At 43.5% G+C, this 21,618-nt stretch overlaps 1 protein-coding gene across 3 annotated transcripts in view; it reads right to left on the bottom strand.

Moving 5' to 3' along the window:
* LOC141117301 (NACHT, LRR and PYD domains-containing protein 3-like) overlaps positions 1-21,618 on the bottom strand; it is a 196,858-nt gene that overhangs the window by 110,103 nt on the left and 65,137 nt on the right. For all 3 annotated transcript variants that reach the window (XM_073610084.1, XM_073610082.1, XM_073610083.1), the window contains 2 exons: positions 11,029-12,742; positions 7,188-7,352 (listed from right to left, as the gene is read on the bottom strand). In XM_073610084.1, coding sequence (XP_073466185.1) covers positions 7,188-7,352; positions 11,029-12,742 — 1,879 coding nt within the window. The remainder of the gene's footprint in view (positions 1-7,187; positions 7,353-11,028; positions 12,743-21,618) is intronic.

Consider the following 21,618-nt stretch of genomic DNA (forward strand, 5'->3'; position numbering starts at 1 on the left):
AAGAAGACTGGCATAACATATATACTCACATTCATAAAGGATCTATAAATGTAACCGCGCAAGAGAATGGGTACAAAATATACTCCAGGTGGTATAGAACCCCAGATAGAATTCACAAATTCCACCCCCATGTACCTCCACTTTGCTGGAGATGCAACGCCGCTCACGGCTCTCTACTACACATCTGGTGGGAATGTCCCATAATCCAACCTTACTGGACAGAAGTTCACCAACTTACCTCGCAGATCACAACCTATACCCCAGATTTCATGCCGGCCCAATATCTCTTACACCATACATCTATACCACCATCAACCTATAAAAAATCTCTTACCCTACACCTCATAAATGCAGCGAAACTCTGCATGCATTCTCACGCACTGGCGGACTACTTCCCCTCCCAACACTTCTGAATGGCTCCGCAGAATAGGGAAAATAGCTGAGATGGAAGATTTAATACATCAAGTTCGGGATACCCCGACTAAATTTTATAAAACATGGGCTTGCTGGTTACATTTTAAAGAAACGACAGAATATAGCAACATTATGTTGAATTCTTCATAGCTTGGCCTGGGGGACAGGACGGTACATATTACCTCACATACAAACCCCACACCCGGTCTTGAATCCCCCCCCTCCAAAAAAAAAAAAAAATGAAATATTAAAGGATCTCCATAGTTTCATTGTTGATCTTAATTTTTGAAACATGGGGAGAAAGTTTTTGCTAGCTAGATTGTTAATATCTGGGGTGAGATGTACACCTAGATATGGGAGAGACTCTGTTGTATATGTGAAATAAAATGAAGATCGAATGTTGTCTAGTTGTGAGGTTGGAATATTTATTGGCATAGCTATTAATTTTGAAACATTTACTAATAAACCAGAAAGGGAAGAGAAGGTTTTTAATGTTTGTAGTAGGTTTGGCAATGTTATGTTAGGTTGTGATAAAAACAGAATCATATCATGTGTGATTGTTTGCCGTGTAACCTTTAATATCTGGGTTATGTAAGATAGCAGTATCTAACGGTTCTATTGCAAGGGCGAATAAAAGGGGAGAAAGGGGGCAGCCCTGTCTTGTTCCTTTCCCTATCTTAAAGAAGTCTGAGTTACAACCAGGTAATTTTATCCTAGTGGCCGGATTGTGGTAAAGTGCATGAAAAGCGTGTATGAATGCTCCATGAAATCCATATTTTCATAGTACTAAATCTAAGTATTTCCAAGTTACACTATCGAATGCTTTATTAATATCTAGACTTAAAAGGAGTACAGGACGTGATTTGATATTGGCGTCCTGAATTATATTTGTAATTAGTCTAATGTTGTCTGTAATTTGCCTGCCTGGGATAAAACCTGATTGGTATGGGGATATCAGGGAAGGGATTATTGTTGCTAATCTATTTGCTAAAAGTCTGCTAAAAATCTTAAGGTCGTTATTAATAACAGAGATAGGTCTGTAGTTTTGGGGCAATGTGTGATCTTTATTCGGTTTTGGGATTAATGACATGTTAGCTAAAAGCATTTCTTCTGGGAAATGGTCCCCTTTTAGAATTTTATTAAATAATTTGGTGAGATGAGGGATTAGGAGATGATGGAATTGTTTATAATAAAAAGAAGAAAATCCATCTGGGCCAGGAGCAGAACCTCTTTTATGGGATTCAATGATTTGGAGAATTTCTTCGTCTGTGCAGGGAGCATTCAAAAGGTCTGTCTGTGAAGGGGATAATGAAGGGACTGGAATATTATCTAGCCATGATATTGTTGAGGAAGGGTTTTGGTGAAGAAGGTTTGGATAAAAGCTCTGAATAAAATTTTGAAAAGATTGATAAAACGTCTTGCGGATGAGTGACTAATTGATTAGTGTTATTTTTAAGCTTGTAGACGTGGGTGGGTTTAATAGAATTATTTAATTTCCGGGCAAACATTGTTGAATAGGAGTTACTTGAGAGGAAAAATTTGGCTTTTGACCAGCAAAGGGCCTTCTCTGCTTTAAATGTAAGTATAGAATCCAGTTCATTGCGTTTTTAGAGATATCATGTTATAGACATCTGGGTCATGTGTGTTTGTATGTTCTCTATATAGTTTTTGGAGATCCAGTGTAAGAGAGTGAATTTTTGCCCATTTTTCTTTTTTGGCTTGAGCTGCCATTTTAATAAGACGACCTCTCAAGACTGCTTTGTGAGCAAGCCACAAAGTAGTAGGGGATATGTCTGGTGTATTTAATGTGAAATAATCTTTAATTGCTGAGGTTATTTCTTGTTGGTGGGTAGGGTCTGTTAATAAAGATTTGTTGAGTCTCCATGAGTAAGGTGTTGAGGAAAGACCTATAAAATGTGTGTTGAGCATAGTTATCTGATGGTCTGACCAAGTACATGGATGAATAAGTGCTTCACATGCGTTGGATAGGATTATGGGGGTACATAAAATATAGTCTAAACGTGAATATGAATCATGTGGGTGTGAATAAAAAGTATATTCACGTGCACCCACGTTTAATGCTCTCCTTGAATCTATGAGTTGTAAGTCATTTATGTGTTTAGATGTTGTTTTAGAGAATGTTTTTGAATTTATATTGTGTCTACTACAATCTAAATTTGGTTGAGCAACTGAATTAAAGTCTCCTCCTAATATAATATGTGGTGAATGATAACGTTGCAGGATGTTAAAAAAAATGAGTAAAGAATGTGGTTTGAGTATCATTTGCTGCATAAACATTAGCTATTGTTAGTTCTCTACCAGACAGGATACCTTTAATTATAATAAATCTACTGTCTTGATATTTGTAGACCTGTTGAACCTCAAGTGGTAAAGATTGATGAATAAAGATGGCTACTCCTTTAGCTTTGGAGGATGATGAAGTGTAGAAGGATTGATTGTAGGCTTTATGAAAAAAATTTGGATGATTGTCCTTCATAAAGTGAGTTTCCTGCAAAAGGATTATTTTTGCGTTTAATTTCTTATATTGCAAAAAGGCTTTTTTTCTTTTATTTGGGGAATTAAATCCTTGTACATTGTGTGAAATGGTTACAATGGTCATGGTGGTATGGGTTTTTTTGGGACTCTGACAGAAAGTGATAATGTGTATTGAAAAAAAAAAAATTATAATTTGTATTATATATACAAACTTGAAATATTATTTCTGTAGATAAACAGGTGCACAGGGAGTTAATGGAAAAAGTGATTTGCTTAATACTATTGAGGCAAATAAAGAATTTAAGCATTGTACCATAAACTTTCATACCTGTAGAATTAACAAAAATTCTGTTAAACCATGTGAATTGTACCTTGGATCTATTATAGGAATTGAACATGGGGTTGGGAAAGACAGGAGTCTCCAACCGACTGAGAACCCATATGAGACCAGTGTCTCAAACTCAGTCTGAACAATTTTTGTGTCAAAATATTGGTAATGAAAAAAATAAAATTAAGTAATGTAGAAAGTTGAAAGAGAAGATGTACATCAATACATCTAAAAGACTTGTAATTTCTCCTAAATACTGGAGAATGGATAGCGACTGAGAGGGGGTGATTCATGTCGACATGTGGGCAAATGGCCACCACTAATAGGTGCTATATTAATAATAATGTAACAAAAAAGGACAAAAAGAACTTGTCTGAAAGCATATGTATATCTTATGTAACTAAGCTTGCGTAATTTAACTAAAGACACCATAGTGTGCAACATGAAAAATATTAACAATTGGACCAATATCTACTAATGTAGATGTATTAATAACTGGCATGTAACTACAATCAGCAAAAATATTGTGTAGTTAATTTTACAGAAAGGTTTCCGGTAATAGTTGGACCTGTGCCTCATGTGCATACCAAACCCTTGAGAATTCTGTGGTCATGTACATTGTAAACGGCATAGAAACACAACTTAGATTCAAAATTATCATCATTTGCTAATTTAAGTAAGAATTACAACTGTTAAATTTTGAATTAGATCATGTACATGGATGTTAGATACTATTATCTTGAAGAACTGAGGAGTGACCGTAATACCATATATAGTCACAAGATGTCAGCGTTGCAGTTATTATATGAGTTGGTGTGTGAGTTAGATGGAGGTGAGTGATGTATACTCGCAGTTCAAGTGAAAAGCTGAAGGTGTCAGTGTTGAGTCTTTTAGGGGTAATAACTCCATCATTAGCTGCTAAAGGAAATAGAGGAGATTTAATGTATAAGAACAATAAAGTAACCTGTAATAGATTTTGCTTGAAAAAATAAAAAATTGAAACCTGTAAAACAAATGGAACCAGAAAACAGGTATATTTGAACTTGAAAAAAAAGATATGGTAGAAAGAGTTGGATCTCAAATATCAAGTGTGAATGACCGACATTAAAGGCTCATCGTGGATGCGAAATGTTAATTAGGACTCCATTGACCCGCTTCATGTCTAGGCCTGCGTCTATCCCCTCTGAGTGAAGGGGTGTTCCATATCGGGGCTTGCCTACGCATAGATGGGGTACGTGGAAGATTATTGGAGTTCCATAATCCTAGCTTAACAAGAATATCCTGGCCTTCAGGAATAGAGGTGGCAATATATGTTGTGTCTCAAAAAGAGACTGTTTTTGGCCAGAGCGTGCTGCAAGCAGCTTTAAAGTCTGGAGCCTAAAAAAGGGGGATCTAGGAATGTTCCCTCCCCTCAAAGGCATTGCTTTAGGACATCCCAGATAGTCATTACTGTGGTGCTCTGTGTCCCGTGATGTACGATAAAGAAAAATGGATTTTTAAAACCGATTACCCGTAAAATCCTTTTCTTGGAGTACATCATGGGACACAGAGGTCCCTCCCCTCTTTTTCTGGGATCTTCATTGCTTGCTACAAAACTAAAGGTACTTCCTGTATGGGAGGGGTTATATGGGAGGAACCTTCTTACTATTGGTTACCAGTGTCCAATCACCTAAAGGTAGCATATAACCCAGATAGTCATTACTATGGTGCTCTGTGTCCCGTGATGTACTCCAAGAAAAGGATTTTACAGGTAAGCTGTTTTTAAAAATCCATTTTTTGGGGATATTTATTATAGCAAAAAGTAAAAAATAATGCGTTTTTTTCAAAATTGTTGCTATTTTTTTGTTTATAGCGTAAAAAAACACAGGGGTGATCAAATACCACCAAAAGAAAGCTCTATTTGTGGGGAAAAAAGGACGTAGTTTTTGTTTGGAGCTACGTCGTACAACTGCGCAATTGTCAGTTAAAATGACGCGGTGCCAGATCGCAAAAAGTGCTCTGGTCTTTGGGCAGCCAAATGGTCCGGGGCTTAAGTGGTTAAAACTGATTGCGGCTGTAATGAATTGTTGGGTCTCAGCAATATAGATAAAACTCATTGAAAAAAAGAGCATGGGATCCCCCCAGTCCATTACCAGGCCCTTTGGGTATGGAATGATTATTAAGGGGAACCCTGAACCAAAATTAAAAAATTTAATTAAAAAAAAAAAATGCCGTAGGGGTCCCCCCAAAATCCATACCAGACCCTTATATGAGCACGCAACCTGGCAGGCCGCAGGAAAAGAGGGGGATGAGAGAGCACCCCCCCTCCTGAACCATACCAGGCCACATGGGGAAGTCCCCGTGGCGTCAGAGGGGGCGGGGTCACCCAGTTACATCACTGTGTGGCCCCATCCTCAGGTATATAAGAACTGTCACAAGCGAAGAAGCATCAGACGGCGGGAGCCTCCCATGGAGGCGGATCGGTTGTGGATTTTTTTCCTTTTTCGGTCCATCGCGGCGTGATAGAGGAAGATGAATGGACATCGTGGGACATTTTTATTTTTTTTAATAAAAGACTTGTCCCAAGCTGTGTTTTGTCATTTTTAATATTTTGACACTTTTTTGTGAAATGGTGGGTATACATTTGTACCCCTTACCATTTCACACAGGGGGAGGCCGGGATCTGGGGGTCCCCTTGTTAAAGGGGGCTTCCAGATTCCGATAAGCCCGCAGGCCCCCACAACCACCGGGCAAGGGTTGTGGGGATGAGGCCCTTGTCCCTGTCAACATGGGGACAAGGTGCTTTGGGGGGCTACCACAAAGCACCTTCCCATGTTGAGGGCATGTGGCCTGGTACGATTCAGGAGGGGGGCTCTCTCATCCCCCCTCATTTCCTGCTGCCTGCCAGGTTGCATGCTCGGATAAGGGTCTGGTATGGATTTTGGGGGGACCCCTACGCCATTTTTTTTTATTTTGGCGCAGGGTTCCCCTTAAATTCCATACCAGACCTGAATCCACTGATATTGAATTGCAAATGGTCATGTCAGGTGTCAAGAAACTCTCATTGGAGTAAGATCACATTTCTCCTTGTTTGACCTCCTATAGTGTCACCTTTGTCAATTTAGTCTATATAGACTATTATAATCATATTTAACCGCTTCTGGACCAGCCGCAGTTATACTGTAGCTGTACGCCCGAAGCGTGTCCCCGAAACCAGTGCCTGGTCATCACACCCACCGGGCACCCGCAATTGCTCGTTACAGAACGAGAACAGGCATGTGTGTGTGTGTGTGAACACACAAATCCCGGTTCTCTAAGTATGAACACTGATCTCTCTCTTCCCCTAGTCAGTCCCATCCCCCCTACAGTTAGAACACACCTAGGGAACACAGTTAACCCCTTGATCGCCCCCTAGTGTTAACCTCTTCCCTGCCAGTGTCATTTATACAGTAATCAGTGCATTTTTATAGCACTGATCGCTGTATAAATGTCACTGGTCCCAAAAATGTTTCAAAAGTGTCCGATTTGTCTGTCGCAGTCCTGATAAGAATCGCTGATCGCCACCATTACTAGTAAAAAATAATAATAATAATAAAAATGCCATAAATCTATCCCCTATTTTGCAGATGCTATAATTTTTGCGCAAACCAATCAATATACGCTTATTGCAATTTTCTTTACCAAAAATATGTAGAAGAATACATATCGGCCTAAACTGAGGAAATTTTTTTTCTTAAATTTGGGATATTTATTATAGCAAAAAGTAAAAGATATTGTGTTCTTTTTTCAAAATTGTCTCCCTTCTTTTGTTTATAGCGCAAGTTAAGGAAGGCTTCAAGAAAACACAATTTCATAGCTGAAAATAGTAATAAGAGTCAGAAATGAGCACATGCAATGAAAGATAATATAATATGGAAGAAAACAAACTGTCCCAGAATATTATTGTCTCAGTCAGTCCTGTTATACTCACTGTAATTTCTTTATCCGGCTTGTTGTCAGAGCTTCCATCAGATCCCTGAAATGAGGACCCTCCAGAGTGTTCTTAGACAAGTTTAGCGTCCTCAGTGTCTGGTTATTTCTTATTCCAGATGCCAGGTGGGGGCAGGAACTGTCTGTCAACTGATTATTATACAAACTGTAGAAGAAAAGAATGTTACCTGAAGAAAATAAATTTCTCCCCCAGGAATAAATGTAACTAGTCTCTATATGAATGGAACTAATTTCTCTTTATTGGAATCATAAGATCACTTTTTAAAACTCCAGTGTGTGGGGGTTGTGTTGAAAGGGGTGCAGTGACAGAGGTGCAAGGTAATGGGGGGTCACCAACAGGGGTGCTAAGTCACAGCAGCAATTAAAAAAACATTGGGTATATTGACAGGGGTGCTGCATGCCAGGGTGGCAGTGCAAAGGTTGCAAAGTAACATAGTTGCTCTTGAAATAAGTGGCTCTGCCACAGAATGCATGAAGGCGTATGCAGTGGGATAGTATCCTTCTATGATCTAGTACAGGGTTCCCCAAAGTGCAGCGTGAGAGCCGGATGTGGCCCTCTGCTAGCCTTTACCCGGCCCTTGGGGCACTATTCCTCCCACTGACACCGGCAATGTGGCACTGCTTTTTCTATTGAAAGTAATGATGGGGCACTATTCCTCATACTAATACCATTGATGGAGCACCAATTCCTCCAACTGATACTAATGATGGGCACCATTCCTCCCAATGATACTAATGATGGGGCACCATTCCTCCCACTGATACTAATGATGGGGCACCATTCCTCCCACTGATACTAATGATGGGGCACCATTCATCTCACAGATACCACTGATGGGGTACCATTTCTCTCACTGATACCAATGATATCGCAATACTTCACCTCCTACTGACCACCAACACTGAAGCCATGTTTATTCTCCATGATGCTGGGCCCAGGACATTTTCAACCCCAGCTGGCAACAATCTGGCCCTCCTAAAGCCTGAAGGACAGTAAACTGGCCCTTTGTTTGAAAAGTTTGGAGACCCCTGATCTAGTAACTCTATTCTCTCTCTCACTACTTTAGAACAATGATTTACATATAGCTCTCTAGGATTGATTTTTGTGACATTATTATATGTTTTACTATTCTAATCAATTATTTACAGTGGCATCGCTATGGGGGTGCGGGGGGTGTGGACCACACCGGGTGACACCTGCCGGAGGGATGATACTCATAGGCGCGCACACCCTGCATGCCATCATACCTCCCAACCTGGATTCGCCAACACTTGGCTCCACTAATGTGCCAGGCAGGGGCATGCGTGCCCCTGCACCTCTTGTTTGACCTGGGCATATGTTGATATTCCAGGAGCGGGCAGAGTCCAGCAAGACTGCTGATGTGTCCGTCCGATGTTCTTGAGCTGGGCTGAGTCCCCACCGGGTTGGGTGGGCGGGACTGCAGGTGCCAGGAGTGGGTGGAGTCGGGCACTGGTTGTAGCAGAGCCATGCAGGATCAGCTAGAGGAAAGACTCCAGAACTGGCTGGTATCACTTTGGAGATCAGGTAAATCACAACCCCCATGCTCCTCCAGGGGAAACAACCTCCCCACTCTACTGAGATCCTCCCTCTTTACAACGCACAAGTGTTGTCTGCATCCCCTTATTTGGCAATTTTCACTCCAACTATAGGTTAGCCCCTACCCAAGTTCTCCAGACTCCTCCTTTTTAGCCCCCAAAGGGCAAATCTGGACTGCCCATTGCTGGTGTGATTGTGGGGGGGGTGGGTGCTTAGCATGGGGAGGTAGTATGTGGTTATGTTGTGTGGGTTAGGTGATTAGAAGGTTAGGTTACAGAAACAGGATTATTGTGCAGCGTTGGAACACATGGTGGGTCAGCAAGGAGTAGTTATTTAGGGGAGGGGATAGATAGTTAGGATGCAGGGAAGGTTAGACAGGATGGGGGTAGGGTTAAATAGGATGGGGATAAGTTTAGCTAGTTTGAATGGGAGATGTAGAGTTAGCATGCTTCCTAACCACCCTAGATTCCTGTTTTATCTGTAAATGCTGCACCACTGTTCCACAATCATGTGCACTGGACACAGTTATGGGACAGTTGGGACGTGGCACCCTTTATTTGAATGAGACGTGTCCTGCAGCAGTACTGCCCACTCAATGTGACTTTCTTTGCAGCTTAAGGGGGAGGTAAAAATAAAGTTCAACCATATGTTTTTTCACCCTCCAGCTGCTTGTTTAAACAAGCCCTTACAGTGGAGATTACATTTGTCTAAAATGTTTCTTTGGGTTAGGGTTGTTATTACAATTTTTTTTATGTTTTTTTGTAAATATTTTGTGTGCGTTATTTGTTGGTGCATAATAAAGTTTGACTATATAGTAGTGCAGCCATTTTTGAGATATTCTTTGACTAGTGATTATATGTTGCTAAGACGCCCTGCCTAGCATACTGGCTGGTGCTCCCCTTAGGCCTGGCTCACACCTATTTGTTTTTTTAGTAGGGGTGCAACGGATCAAAAAACTCATGGTTTGGATCGTTCCTCAGATCAGGAGTCACGGTTCGGATCATTTTCGGATCAACAAAAAAAAATCTCCCCCACTGTAATATCCACATCATCTCCCCCACTGTAATATCCACAATCTCCCCCACTGTAATATCCACAATCTCCCCCACTGTAATAATATATTAGCAGGGTATTGCAGAGTATTGGCAGGGTATAGCAGAGTATTGGCAGGGTATGGCAGAGTATTGGCACTGCTGCCATTCGATCTCTCCCCTCCATTGTACAGATCGGTACAGAGGGGAGAGAGGAACCGACGTCATGACATGACGCCGGTTTGTTTACAAGTGATCGCTCTGTCATTTGTTGGAGCGATCACGTGGTAAACGGCCGCCAGGTGTACCAAGATGGCCGCTGCTCCAGAGCTAGGCTGAAGCCGCGGCCTTTCCTAAGGCCGAGGCAGTGGCGCGCTCTGCAGAGCGCATGTGTACCGATCCGAACAGGGTGAACCGTTCGGATCACGGATTAGTGACAATCCGTTGCACCCCTATTTTTTAGTGCTTTTTGTTTTTTTGCAGAAACGCACTACAATCCATTTAACACAGTGTCCTATGGGACACATTCACATCTATGCTTTTTTCAGCTGCTGCATTTTTGGAAAGGGTCAGGAATTTTTTTAAATGCAAAATGGTGTGTTTATGGTTCAATGGACTTCAATGGAGAAGCTGCAGAAAAGCATGTAATGCCTTTCTGCCACGTATTGCATTTTTTAAATCTGCCCAACAACAATTTGGCCAATAAAAGCATAAAAAAAGTGTGAAAAACACGTAAAAAATGCATGTGAAAAAACACAAAATGCACTGCAGAAACATATCAAAAGTAAACTTGAACCAAGTCTAAACGTTAGTTTTGTATCAAAGAAACACATTTCTTTGTGAAAACGGAAATAATAGCCAAAGCATAGGTGTGCACAGCCTGTTGCATTAGGGTGTGCACCCCAAATGTATTAAAACATTGACGGTGTTAGTAGGGCAGTGGATGGTGTCAGTAGAGCAGTGGACTTTTCTGTAGGACAGCAGTTGGTGTCAGTAAGGCAATGGATGGTGTCAGTAGTATTTTATTTCTTTTTTTTTTTTTTTACAATCTTTTAGGAGCCTCATTGGGGGGCTTTGGTGAAATATCAACAGGGGGAATCTGCGCGCGGGGTGATTAGGGTGTGTCCAGGCACACCACCTGCTCATGTCTATGATCTAAAGTGTTTCCTTAAACAAACTTCAGATCATTTCAATTTAACACAGAAATTCGATCATCTATTTTCATTATTTACTTTAAATTCTTGATGTTGTGTAGAGCCGGTATGAGTTTCCGCAATCCTTCTCTCTGTATATCACATGAATGAAGAATTACTTCTTCTGTCTCTCTGCAGGATTGAAGAATAAAAGCCAGCACAGAGCAGTCCAGAGGGCCTAGAGGAATGCAAGAAAAGTCAACTTTGTTTGATCCAATACATTGTGACACCAAAGCCTTATTCCTGCTCTCATAAAGAGAGTAGAATATTTTAGGAAGCTCTCTCTTGTCTCCTGTAGATTTGTCAGGTCTTTCTTCTTCTGTAATTTTCTTCTGTATCCAGGTGATGACATGTCTGGCTGCCTGAGTAGACAATTTTCCCACATGAGACTTTAACATGCATCTAGTAGAAGAGTCTGATAGACCACAGAGGAAACGGAGGAATATTTCAGCACGGCCGTCTTTGTAAGATTCAGCCTTATCAAGTGTTTCCTGTAATTTGTCAGGGTTATAGTTGATAAAATGGACCAAAGCAGCAAAAAACTCCTGAAGAGTGAAATGTAAGAAGGTGTAATCCACATTAGAAGGTGGCCCAGATTCCATTATGAAACATGAAAAGAGATGTTTATCTTTTCTCACACTGAATGAGTCCAGGTGACGCTCATCGAATACAATCACATGACTCATGACTCCATGTTCTGCCATCCACCCAAAAGATGTCAGCTGTTCCTGGACAATGTGATCACCATCTTTATTCTGGCTGTGATTGGCCAGAATGTTGGAGACAAAAGTCACAAAGAGTTGTGTCATTGTTTTGGGTAATGATGCCATCAGCTGATCAGTGATTGTTGGTTGGGCTTTGAAGCACATTGATAACACTGTACAGATGATCCAGCAATATGATGGGATATAACAGAAAGTGTACAGTGTGTCATTCTCCTGTACATAATGAAAAGCCTTTTCTGACATTTCCTCATTTCTAAAGAAATTATTAAAGAACATCAGTCTGTCTTTATGAAGAAATCCCATGATCTCAGCTATTCTCTGGAAAACACCGGTACCAACTGATGCCAGTCTGGTTGGACGGCTGGTTATCAGTACAGAGCAACCCTTAAGAAGACTCTGCCTCACCAAACTGACCACAATCTCACCAAACGTTGTTCTCTGTTTTGGATTGGACAGTTTACTTGGACTAAAATCCATTGGGAGAATACTTTCATCTAAGCCATCAAATATAAACAGAAGTCTCTCTGGATCTTGTAAAATATCTCCAACCTGATTCTCCAGATATGGGTATTGTTGAAGAGTCATCTCCTCCAAGCTGACTTCCCCCAGTCTATTAAGGTCCCGGAATCTGAAGAAGAAGACAAAAGCAAATCTCTGGTAGAGTTTTCCAGTCACCCAGTCATAAACAAATTTCTGCATCATTGTGGTCTTCCCTATTCCTGGCGCTCCACTCACCATTACTGCATGTGGTACACATTGTGACTGGTGGTTCCATCGGAACAGTCTGTTGGGGGAAATGTATTGCAGTCCAGTTTGTGTTTCCTTCAAGCATTCCTCGTGTTTTACCCCAGTCTGTATTAGCTCATTCTGGAGACGCTTCCTGAACTGATCAGTGGAGACTACAATCAGGTTCACATAACGCTCATTAATGAGAAATCTTTGTGGTTCCAAGATAGTTCCTGGTGGTCTATTCTCCACTAGAGTCTCATTCTTCCCCATTAGATTTTGTTTGTGCTCTTTTTGAATACCTAGAAATATAATGTAAAAAAGATGCTGAAAAGGAGGTAATTGATATTAATATTTGTCATGGTCCAGCTATGAATCGGTTAAGTCTGAATTATACATCACTAATTTCTGTCTTCACACTACAATATCAAACAGGACCAAATGCCTGATAAGTATGTCTTCACAGCAGTGGTGATTACCCAGAGCTTGGTTCAAACAAGATAAAGGAAACAGTACCCACATTTACCAAATTTGGTTCCTGAGGCTAAAATTGGGTATACATGTACAGTTTTTTCATTCAACTAGTGGGTTGATCAAAAAAACTGACAGATCCCCACATCAACACGATGTTGATGCAGGGATCTCTCCCACTTTGTCTTTGTATTCTGATGGAGGAGCCCTTCCCACTAGAATACACAGATGATTGAATGCTAGTTTTCCATCATGACTTTTTGACAGAAGCTGGTCATCAGACCAGCTTCTGTAGGACAGACAGTGGTACACATGTACCCAAATTTGACTGGTTCCTGCTGAATCATTAGACTTTTGATAAACATGTACCTGGCCTAAAGCTGGCCATACACGAATCAAAATTCATCTAGTTCAGTAGAGACCATTCAAACTTTAACTTAAGTCAAATGGGAGCAAACACACATGAATTAATCCAGCAATCGACTTCCATTGGATGGTCTTTTTGGAAATTTTTTCTCAATCAGCAACTACAGCCATTGGGTATTGTGTAGTGTATTTGCACAGGTATCAGGGGGGGTCATCAGTGCACCCGAGTGTCTCCGAGTTTACCAGGAAGCACTGGGAGCCAGCACCCCGGACCTCTGGCCACTGATAAACCAGCAACTATCACCCAAGAGTAGAGCGGATGAATATCACATTTATGCTGGAATTGTTTTTAACCTTGTGAGTGTATTTCTTACCTTTTACACATTAAATTGCAGTCATACTGCACTTATATGGCGCTGCTCTTTCTGTCCTTTGTGTTCCCAGAGTTCCTTCTAGCTCCCCACCCTGCCCTTACTTATACTCTTATTTCCCCCCACCCTGCCCTCACTTACCCTCCTACTCCAACCCTACCCTGCCCTCACTTACCCTCCTACTCCCCCCCATCCTGCTCTCACTTATACTCCTATCCCCCCCACCCTGCCCTCACTTACCCTCCTACGCCCCCCCTACCCTGCCCTCACTTACCCTCCTACGCCCCCCCTACCCTGCCCTCACTTACCCTTCTACTCCCCCCTACCCTGCCCTCACTTACCCTCCTACTCCCCACCAGCCCCATCCAACTCCTGAACTCCCCCCTCCACCTCCCAAACAACCCCTCTACCTAATTTTCCTAGGCAATGGGTATCGGTAATTGGTATCGGCGAGTACTTAAAAAAAAGTATCAGGATTTGTAATTGGTGTTAAAAAAATGGCATTGGTGCATCCCTAGTGGAGAGTCCTGATGTTGGTGCCCGATCCCACCAGGAAGCTGACACTGCACACGGCTAATCACAGGCAGTGAGACATTTCCCGATCTGTGTAGCTGCGAACTGGGAAATGTCTACTGCCTGTGATTAGCCGTGTGCAGCGTTGGCTTCCTAGCGGGATCGGGTGCGCGGGTTTTCGAACACCCCCAAGCCCATCTCTAGTTAGAATACAATGTACCAGCAGGGAGGATTTCTCTATCCACCTTGATTGTGTGGATGGAGAAATCTGTTTGTTTTTTGGGTTTTTTTTTATTTTACTTAAGCCTTAAGGCTGAAAAACAAAACAAAAAACAATCCATCTATGGATTGCATGTATTCAAATTCAAACTATAAGCCTGGAATCCAATAACTTTTAACTCCAGTACCTTGCTGTGCACCTAGAAAACTTTTTGCAAAAGCCTGGTTGCGTGGAGACAGCTGAGACTACATTCAGAGTCATAACCAATTACAAATATGGGCAATTAAAACTTTGGCTGATTTAGAATAAGAAACAGTTTATGCCAATTTTTTGAGAATGCAACTGCAATCTGAAGAGGCGGTGAATGAATGTTTAATTTAAAATGTTAAACATGAAATCATGAATGCAGTCTGGTTTAGCTAACCTTTTAGCTGCTAGAGAGAAGGAGAGCAGTGTGTGTGGTCTGCATAGACCTGTGTGCCAACCACTGTCTGTTTAGATTCTATCTATCTAGTCTTCATCTAGGGTTGCCACCTGTCCAGGATTCACCCGGACAGTCCGGGTTTTGAATCATGTGTCCAGGTTTCAGGTGGACTATTGTGCAACTAGTGTAAATAAATTTAGTTTATGACTCATGGTAGTTGTGGGAGTCTGTAATTGGGTCAGGTTACTCCAGGTCAGGCTGGATGGCTCTACAGGGCAAGTCTCTGGTACCTCCACCTGGTCCTAGAAGTTTGGAGAAGCTTCTGGAAGTTAGTGGGCGGGGGAAATCTGGCCAATCCCCAGGCAGAAGGCACTGGCAGGGTGGCTTGATCAGCCCTTAAATATCATGGAGTCTGGCCAGCATGGGAGTCGAGTGGAAGATGGAGTGCTGAGGTTGCTGTCGTGAGGCCTGGGAGGGGACCCCCATGGCTGGAGGGCTCTGCCTCAAGGCTGGGAGCTAAGGAAAGGTAGGAGAGGAAGCCTAAGAGAGGGATAACCATTACCTTTGGGTCTTGTGAAGAAGATATCTGGACTGGCATGGGAAAATCTGGACAGTTAGAGATCTCAAAAGAAGTTTTGCCCAGTGCAGTGCAGTTCCTAAAGAACTTTGTCAATGATATATAGAGACTGTAATTATTCCAGAGGGAGTACAGTCCAGGATCTTCATTTTTTTGTACATAGAGAAGGAAGTGGTCCTCCTCTGACGTTTCTTCAAGTCAAGTTGGGCATTCCATAATCCCTTTTAGCCTATCCAAGTTTTGTCCCCAATAAAACAACAAAAACAAGCCCATTGATTGATTACTTGTATTTGGATGCAAGTTGGAAATGCATGTTGGCTGGCTGTGCAGGATTAGGGGAACCAGAAATCCAGTGGGTCCTTTGGAGGTAGCGCTACCTATTGAAGAAGCTCCACAGGGAATTGTGTGACAGAAAAGTCAGGTAAGCAAAAAAGGTCTTAGAAGTTTTTTTTTTTAAATATTGGTTAATGACTGGGATGTGATGGGTGGAATATATTTGCCGAGAGGCAAGCTTCAATGAAAACAATATAATCTCAGTGTGGACATACAACTATCATTCATGACACCACTCCACGCTATATCTTTATATATTGTAATAATAAGGGAAAATGAGTAAAATCCAGCTTTGCAGATTTGATGAACCATTTCACAGCAATGTGTTTCTAGACTTGAAATAAAATGCTTCTGTTTCTAGACTTGAAATAAAATGCAAGCTGTAAGAATTCTGCTCCTGATATATTCCAAATACAGACCCTGGAATCGATGTACTTTGTGAACCTACTGTACATCATCATTTATAAATATTAAGGGAGGCCCGGAGTCAAAGGGAAAAAAGCCTAGATCGCAGGCCAAGATGACTGGGTTAGAATGGGTTTGAGCATAGGAGGAGTTGCACTCACCAGATTGTTGGAAAGATGGGAGCGGGGGGGCTTCAGGAGTTGGTATGTTGGAAGGGTTTGAGAGGAGTTTAGTCGGAAGAGAGCATGGACGGGACAACTTCAACAGCGCAGCCCTGCTTACTTTCGATCCTGAAAACAGACAAAAATTTGCATCAATGGGTGATTTGGAGAGCTTACTTTTCCAGCTTAGGGCTTCTGCAGTGATTAATGGCCAGGATTGGCTGAAGGAGCAAGTTTCTGGGCTGCTGGAGGGAGTCAGGCAGAGGGGCCCTGATCCACCCCCATCTGCCACCACACATGTTCAGAGGTCCCAGCCTCTGGTGCACTTGAGTCCCTGGGAGCCCTTTCAAGGACCCTCTGGGACCATCCCCCAAGCGCTGGTCAGCTGCGGCTCCAGGATCCCCCGGGAGGAATCCCCATCCTAGGCAGAACCCATAGGGTAAGTCACGTGGTGAGATTCCTGCTCTCTCCACCTCCCCTGCATCTACTGCTTACCAGGAGCAGAGGGCGGCACCCTGGTGAGTCCACGGAGGGCCGCAGGTGCTCGGCGTGGAAGACTGATGTCAGCGGGACCCGGCCTGGTGCCAGATGCGGCCGGGGTCCCTCTTCCCAATGAATGAGGCTTCCAGGCGGCTGCAGGAGTGGCATCTGACAGGCGGAGAGTGGCGGCTTCCTAGCCCCCAGCACCAGAGCGGGAGAGCCCTGCAGGGAAAGGCTGTGGGCAGCTTTGGGCTTCGGCAAGATCGTGCCGTGGATGATGGCAGCGGGAGGTGGGCCCCGATGTCAGCAGTGGGCAGCAGAGGGAGCCATGGTGAAGTGCCTGACAGCCTGGAATGGTCTGAGGGAGAGCCGAGTGCTTCTGAGGATGAGGTCAGTAAGACGTGGTCGGTGGTAGATTCTGTCCCAGCGGCTGGGGGATTGGTGCATCCTGGGCAGCCTGGTAAATCACGTGTGCCTGCTGTGTCTGGTGCTGACCTTGTGCCTGTGAGTGGGGCGGTGGCACTGGATGGTGCTTTTGGGGTTGTGGGTGCGGCGATGCCTGGAGCAGGTTCGCTGGCCTTGGGAACACTGCTGGGTGGTTTGCGGGAGCTCCTTCAGCGCTTAGAGGCATCATCGGTGCCCGGTGTACCTACAGCAGCGTTGATGTCAGGGGTTTCTGCAATTCCTGCTGCGGTGTCAGGTGGGCAGGTGGCAGTGCCCAGTGTGCAGACGCTCGTGGGACATTTCATTCCTTCACCGGTCCTTAGCACTGCACCAGGGGCCACCACAGGATTAGAGCCAGTGATTTCGGTACCACCGATTGTGCCTACAGAGGGGGCTTAGTCTGACCAAAAAGGTAAGGATGCTGTTAAGGAGGTGGATAGCGTGTAGTTGGCGTATTCCACAAAGTGTGAGGTTTATGTGTGCTTCGAGGGACTGTTGGGAGCACATCTTAAGCCCGAGTTTAAGGAAAAAATCAGTAGGGGTGAGAATGTTGAGATTTTCATTGCTCCCCCCCTTGGAAAAATTTAACCTGGACAAGGTAAAACTGGATGAGACCAAGAAGGAGGAGGAGGAGGAGAAGGAAAGGTTTTGCTTGATTCCGCGGACATTCTGTAACTGGCTGCAGGCTTTTGCGATCCTTGCAAGTGTTACTGGGGAAAAGGCTCTGGAGATTTGCTCTGCTTTGTTCTGCTACTTGGATGCCATCGGCGAGGCGTACCGAGTGTACAGCGGTACAGCCTGGTTGTGGTACGATGAGCAGTTCCACCAGCACAAGGCTGTTCAGCCTTCCTTGCATTATGATCACAAAGGACTTTGTATGAAGCATATGACTTTGGCGTGGGCTAGCACTCAGTTTCAGTCTGGGGTCAGCGGTCCTGCTGCCTTGGGACACCTGGTAAGTAAAAGGAAGAGGTATTGCTGGCAGTTCAACGAGGGCACCTGTAGATTTGGATCCTCCTGTCGTTTTAAGCATGAGTGCTCCGGCTACAAGGGGCTCACATTCCTTCAATCGTTGCTTCAACAAAGGAAATGGGTGACTGGGCGAGTCTGCTGGCAAAAGGGAGGACATTGGTGAAGGTGCAAGGATGCGGCCCTTTATAGGTAGGTATCCGGATAGATGAGAGGTTCTCCTGCTTGAGCGGGGGTTTCAGATGGGTTTTATATTCCTCCACTTGCTGACAATTTGCATTCAGCCTTTTTGCACCCCGAGGTGGTTTCAGCTAAATTATCGAAGGAGGTTGAATTGGGGCATATAGCCGGTCCTTTCCCGGGACCCTCCTTTAAATGGTTTGGTGGTTTCTCCTTCGGGTGTGATTCCCAAGAAGGAACAAGTTCCGCCTTATAACTCACTTATCTTACCCGCAGGGGGGTTCTGTCAATTGATCCGACTTTGTGTTTGGTTTCTTATGCTTCATCTGATGCGGCGGTTAGCTGGGTTCGTAAGTATGGCCAGGGTTCCCTCTTAGACGAATGTGGAAGCCGCTTTCCGCTTGTTGCCGGTCCATCCCCATAGTTTTTATCTCTTGGGTTGACATTGGCAGGGGTTTTATTTTGTCGACTGTTGTCTGCCTATGGGGCACTTGATTTTCTGCTTCTTATTTGAGACCTTCAGCACCTTCCTGGAGTGGGTGGTGCGCGAGGTGTCTGGCCTTCGTTCCATCATCCACTATTTGGATGACTTTTTATGCATTGGCCCAGCAAATTCTAACATTTACCATACTTTGTTGGCCATGGTCCAGCACATCGCGGAGGTGTTTGGGGTTGCTTTAGCCCCTGAGTAGACAGAGGGGCTTTCCAAGGTGCTTAGTTTTTTGGGCATCTTGATTGACACGAAGGCTGTGGAGTGTCACCTCCCTGAGGCAAAACTTGTTGATTTATGGGCAGGTGTGCATTCAGCCCATCAGGGTAACAAGGTTACCTTGCGCCAGCTGCAGTCTCTGTTGGGCAAGCTTAACTTTGCTTTCAGGATCATGCCGATGGGCAGGGTGTTTAATCGCTAGCTGGCAATGGCCACTGCGGGGTTGCGAGCCCCAGGCCATAATGTTCACGGGAACACAAGGAGGACTTGTTCGTGTGGGAACAGTTTTGGATACCTTTAACGGGAGATCAGAGTGGATGGAGGGTGTGACCAATACTTGCGACGTGGAACTTTTCACAGATGCCGCTGGATTGGCGGGTTATGGTGCGTATTTCCAAGGTCATTGGAATGCGGGCCCCTGGCCTGTAGATTAGCTGGAGGCGGGGTTCACTAGGAATTTGATCCTCCTGGAACTGGGAGTGAAGATGGCCAAAAAGTTAGAGGGGGCTTTTAAACTAGGCGATGGGGGAGGGTCCATTGGTAGAGATAGTCAGTGTGGAACATATTCCAGAGGGTAGTATTGGGGGGCATTAGTGGTAGGTTGACTAAAGCACAAAAACCCGAGGTAAGTATAGTAACAAGTCCTATTTGCAACCTCGGAACACCCAATAAGAAGACCAGTATGCGACCTGTCTAAACTACGTTGCATGTTCACCAATACCAGGAGCCTGGCGGACAAGATGGGAGAACTAGAGATACTGTTGTACGAGGAGGATTTAGATTTTTTGGGACTTTCAGAGACTTTGTACTCATGATTGGCTGGCAACCATTCAAGGGTATTCCCTTTATCGCAGGGATAGAGAGGGTAAAAAAGGGTAAAAAAGGGGAGTGGTATGCCTGTATATCAAGAATAATATACAAGTAAATGTGAGAGATGACATCACTAGGGGGGCTAGGGAGGAGGTGAAATTCTTATGGGTAGAGCTCCAAAGGGATTAAACTAAGGGAAAAGTAATACTGGGAGTATGCTATAGGCCCCCTAACCTGATGGAGGAGGGGGAGATGGACCTCCTATCACAATTTGAATTAGCGGCAAGGATGGGAAGTGTCACCATAATGGGGGATTTTAATTATCAAGACATAGACTGGGCGAAAGGAAACACGCATTCCTCTAAGGCACGCCAGTTCCTAAATGTCTTGCAGGACAATTTCATGGGACAGATGGTAGACGCACCAACTAGAAACAAAGCGTTACTAGACCTACTAATTACCAACAATACAGACCTGATCACGGATGTGGAAATATGGGACAATTTAGGAAACAGCGATCACAGGTCAATTAGCTTCAGTATAAATCACACAAATAGGAAACATAAGGGGAATACAAAGACCCTGAATTTCAAAAGAGCCAACTTCCCTAAACTACAAACCTCGCTAGAAGATATTAATTGGGATAAAATCTTAGGAACAAAAAAGACAGAGAAGAGATGGGTTTGCTTTAAGAGCATATTAAATTAGGGCATTAGCCAGTGCATCCCATTGGAAAATAAATTAAAAAAGAGCAAACAAAAGTCCTGTATGGCCTAACTCCAGTGTAAAAATGCATATAAAAGCAAAGGAGAAGGCCTTCAAAAAATGCAAGGCTGAGGGATCATCATTAGCATTCAAACTTTACAAAGAATGCAGCAAGAAATGTAAGGGTGCAATTAGGGAAGATAAGATAGAACACAAAAGACACAGCGGAGAAGAGCAAAAAAAATCACAAGAAATTCTTTAAGTAAATAAACAGTAAAAGAGGTAGGACAGACCATATTGGCCACATAAAGAATGAGGAAGGGAATCTGGTTACAAAGGATGGTGAGTTGGCGAAGGTATTGAATTTATTCTTCTCCTCAGTCTTCACGAGGTAATCAGGGTGCTTCAGTAACCAAAACTGCAGTGTTTATCCTCATGACACATAACAGGAAGCACCCCCATGGCTAACAGAGGACAGAATTAGAAGGGTCCTTCGGGAACTCAGTCAAGTAATTGCCAGACCATTGTTCCTAATTTTTACTGACAGTCTACTGACTGGAATGGTACCAGCTGATTTGAGAAAAGCCAGTGTAGCACCAATATTTAAAAAAGGGCCATAAATACATCCCTGGGAATTACAGAACAGTCAGCCTAACATCAATACTATGCAAGCTCTTGCAGGGGATGATAAGGGACTATATACAAGATTTTAGTAATGAAAACGGTATCATTAGCAGTAATCAGCATGGATTCATGAAGAATCGTTCTTGCCAAACCAATCTATTAACCTTCTATGAGGAGGTGAGCTGCCATCTAGATAAAGGAAGGCCCGTAGATGTGGTGTATCTGGATTTTTCAAAAGCATTTGACACAGTTCCCCATAAACGTTTACTGTACAAAGTAAGGTCCGTTGGCATGGACCATAGCGTGAGTACATGGATTGAAAACTGGCTACAAGGGCGAGTTCAGAGGGTAGTGATAAATGGGGAGTACTCGGAATGGTCACGGGTGGAAAGTGGGGTCCCCCAGGGTTCTGTCCT

This window comes from Aquarana catesbeiana, linkage group LG13 (genome assembly GCF_042186555.1).
Source record: "Aquarana catesbeiana isolate 2022-GZ linkage group LG13, ASM4218655v1, whole genome shotgun sequence".
Classification (NCBI taxonomy): Eukaryota; Metazoa; Chordata; class Amphibia; order Anura; family Ranidae; genus Aquarana; species Aquarana catesbeiana.